At 43.0% G+C, this 3,765-nt stretch overlaps 1 protein-coding gene across 3 annotated transcripts in view; it reads right to left on the bottom strand.

Annotated features, from left to right (window-relative positions):
* The window catches only part of afg1lb (AFG1 like ATPase b), a 168,835-nt gene extending 166,001 nt beyond the window's left edge, over window positions 1-2,834 (bottom strand). The window contains exon 1 of one of the 3 annotated variants that reach the window (XM_043687086.1): window positions 2,387-2,834. In XM_043687086.1, the coding sequence (XP_043543021.1) occupies window positions 2,387-2,501 (115 nt within the window). In that variant the 5' untranslated portion in view covers window positions 2,502-2,834. The remainder of the gene's footprint in view (window positions 1-2,386) is intronic. The other 2 variants (XM_043687085.1, XM_043687087.1) reach the window with 2 other exon arrangements.
* Window positions 2,835-3,765: the final 931 nt, after the last annotated feature.

Here is a 3,765-nt window from a genome sequence, read left to right as displayed (position 1 = left end):
CAGATGACACCAAAATTGGAGGTGTAGTGGACAGCAAAGAAGGTTACCTAAGATTACAACGGGATCTTGATCAGATGGGCCAAATTGGCTGAGAAGTGGCAGATGGAGTTTAATTCAGATAAATGCAAGGTGCTACATTTTGGGAAAGCAAATCTTAGCAGGACCTATACACTTAATGGTAAGGTCCTAGGGAGTGTTGCTGAACAAAGAGACCTTGGAGTGCAGGTTCATAGCTCCTTGAAAGTGGAGTCGCAGGTAGATAGGATAGTGAAGAAGGCATTTGGTATGCTTTCTTTTATTGGTCAGAGTATTGAGTACAGGAGTTGGGGGGTCATGTTGCATCTGTACAGGACATTGGTTAGGCCATTGTTGGAATATTGCGAACAATTCTGGTCTCGTTCCTATCGGAAAGATGTTGTGAAACTTGAAAGGGTTCAGAAAAGACTTACAAGGATATTGCCAGGGTTAGAGGATTTGAGCTACAGGGAGAGGCTAAACAGGCTGGGGCTGTTTTCCCTGGAGTGTCAGCAGCTGAGGGATGACCTTATAGAGGTTTACAAAATTATGACGGGCATGGATAGGATAAATAGACAAAGACTTTTCCCTGGGGTCAGGGAGTCCAGACTAGAGGGCATGGGTTTAGGATGAGAGGGGAAAGATATAAAAGAGACCGGAGGGGCAACTTTTTCTCGCAGAGGGTGATACATGTATGAAATGAGCTGCCAGAGGATGTGGTGGAGGCTGGTACAATTGCAACATTTTAAAAGGCATTTGGATGGGTATAGGAATAGGAAGGGATATGGGCCAGGTGCTGGCAGGTGGGACTAGATTGGGTTGGGATATCTGGTTGGCATGGATGGATTGGACTGAAGGGTCTGTTTCCATGCTGTACATCCCTCTGACTATGACTCTAAGTAATTTAAAAAATATACCAACTATTGATATGTAGAGAATCAAAATTATTCAACGAGAGAAACTGACTCCTTTCAAATGCCTTGCCCAAACATCTCAATATTGAATACACCTTCTTTAAAGAGCTCCTAGCCCTCCATGATCCCTAGCCAGTGATGTCAACATACTGTGAATGATTTTTCTTTAAAAAGTCCACGAATGCTTTATAATTCCTTAGTATTTTTCTCTCACAGGATGTGGGTATTGCTCGCTGGGCCAGCACTTATTTCCCATCCCTAGGTCCGGTAAACATCTGAGTTACAATTTGCATTTGTATATATCTTTTATTATCTCGGGGAGGTAATAGTAATGTCACTTGACTAGTAACCCATAGAATTTAGCTAATCCTCTATCACAGATAATCTTCAAGGAACATCATAAAAGAGACAAATAGGGATATGTAAAGCAGTTTTTAGAGTTTATTGGCAGTACATTGGGTATTGGCAGTCTGGGCACCCATGATGGAGTGAAGAGTAACGGTCTGTGTAGAAGAGGCCAGAATTGGAGGGACACAACACTGTAAAAACCGAAAGAACTACAGATGCTGTAAATTAGAAAAAAAATAAAATTGCTGGAAAAGCTCAAAAGGTCTGCCAGCATCTGTGGAGAGAAATCAGTGTTAATGTTTTGGGTCCAGTGACCCTTCATTGGAACTGAGGGGATCACTGGACCTGAAATGTTAACTCGGATTTGTCTCCACAGATGCTGACAAACCTGCTGAACATTTCCAGCAATTTCTATATTTTGTTTCTGAGCACAACACTGTGGCCACATTGTAGGGCTGGAGGAAACGACACTCAGATGTAACTAAGCTTTTACAACTCAGTTGATATGAAAACCGGGGAAGTGAATCAATACCGAGCTGAAAGTGTGTTGCTGGAAAAGCGCAGCAGGTCAGGCAGCATCCAAGGAACAGGAGAATCGACGTTTCGGGCATGAGCCCTTCTTTAGGAATCCCGATGTGAATCAACACCCCTACATATCAGTGCCCGCTCTTCAGAAACCAAAACTATAGGACAACTGTCCCCAGAAATATCAGGAATCTAACAGCCCACAGCCCCCATCCCCCAACTGTGTTACTGGCAGCAAAATGAAAAATCACACAGCACCAGGTTATAGTCCAACAGGGCCGTTGTGTATTTTTAACTTTGTCCACCTCAGTCCAACACCGGCACCTCCACATCATGACTGACAGCAAACCCGTTGAAGAAACTGTTGAATCGTGGATGTGATCTTTCACTGCCACACACACACAAAAAAATCAGTGCGAATAAGTGACCCCACCCTTCGGGGTGGCCTCTCCAGAGCAAAGTCATCTCCAGAGTAAAGCCTCTCTTCACCGGCACCAAGTGACAGGAGGCAGCCGGGATTTAACCCATCCCCACTCCCTCCCCGCCGGGGACCCACTTCATTAAATGTCAAACAACTTCCTCACCTTTGAAGAAAACCCGGTTTGCCAGCCATAGCGTGTGCTTCACCCCACGTCTTTCAACGTTTAAGAAGCAGCTCAAACGACCGAACGGAACCAAGGGCGTCCTGGAAGCCGCCATCTTCCAAACCCTCAACAAGCATCAACTTTATTAGTTCGTGTCTGTGAGAGCAGAGGGTGCTGGTGCTGCAGGCAGCTCGTGGCTACATCCTCAGGGGACAAGCTACCCCTCCAATTCATGCAGCTGGGCTCCCAAAAGAAACGATGGCAAATTTACAGCTTCGAATAATTGTGCCCAAACTCTTCTCCTTTTTCTCACTGTCTGATTGCAATGTGCACAGTGAGTCCCAGAAGAGCCCGCTGGCCTGAATCACAAACTTGTCTTACTTTATTGCAGATGCTGACTGACCACTTCTTGTATGTTATCACATTCATCTGATTTTAAAATAGAAACTGCTGGAAAAATAGATTTAATGTTTTGAGTCTTAATGTTCTGAAATGTTAACTTTGCTTTCTGTAGACAGATTTCAGATCCAGTGACTCTGCTTCAGAACCGAAGTTAACTCTACTTTTCCTCCACTGATGCTGCTAGACCTACTGAGTTTTTCCAGAATTTCTGTTTTTGTTTCAGATTTTCAGCATCCACAGTTCTTTGGCTTTTGTTTGTATAGATATTCCAGGCTCTGACTTATAGTTACAGTCTGTAAGGACTAATCTGTCAGTTTCTGATGTTCATGTCCATGTATTCTTGGTATGTTCACTAGAGAGTTCACTTGAGTTTGGTGAAACTCTGCCCCGACTGTGCTATTTCTATTCAGTAATGTGCAGTTCAATGGCATCATTGCAAGGTTGTTCCAGGATCCTGAAGTCCTTGCGTAATGACCCTCCAAAACCATTTCCCCTATTATAAACTTTGATTAACAGTCATGTACATTCTCAAATGAGTCATCGAAATTACTTACTTTTATATCATTTACTTTAAAAACTTTCCTTTTCTCTTATACACCTCCCATGTCTTTGACTTGTTTCATTTGTATAAATAGGTAAATATTAAAATCAGAAATCACTGTATGACCAAATAAAGAAATGCTTAAGATAGAGTTGGTGTTATTACATTTTCTCTGCTCTCTGCCATCAGTTCAGGGAGTCAACAATCTGGCAGCCTGATAATGTGCCCTTAATAAGAAATAGAAACAAAGAGATCCATCAGAGGTACTGGTGCTTTGTGGACGAGCTGAATTTGTTTCAGTTGAGCAGGTTTCTCCTATGGTAACTGAGCAGGCTAGAACAATTGATGATGTAACAGAGATTGTGACATATAGACATTTCAGCTATTCCCAAAAGTATGATCAATGCTGCTCGGGCAGTTGCTGTCTAGCAGAACT

The sequence above is a fragment of the Chiloscyllium plagiosum genome, chromosome 3, assembly GCF_004010195.1.
Source record: "Chiloscyllium plagiosum isolate BGI_BamShark_2017 chromosome 3, ASM401019v2, whole genome shotgun sequence".
Classification (NCBI taxonomy): Eukaryota; Metazoa; Chordata; class Chondrichthyes; order Orectolobiformes; family Hemiscylliidae; genus Chiloscyllium; species Chiloscyllium plagiosum.
This window is presented reverse-complemented; position numbering and strand designations above follow the sequence as displayed.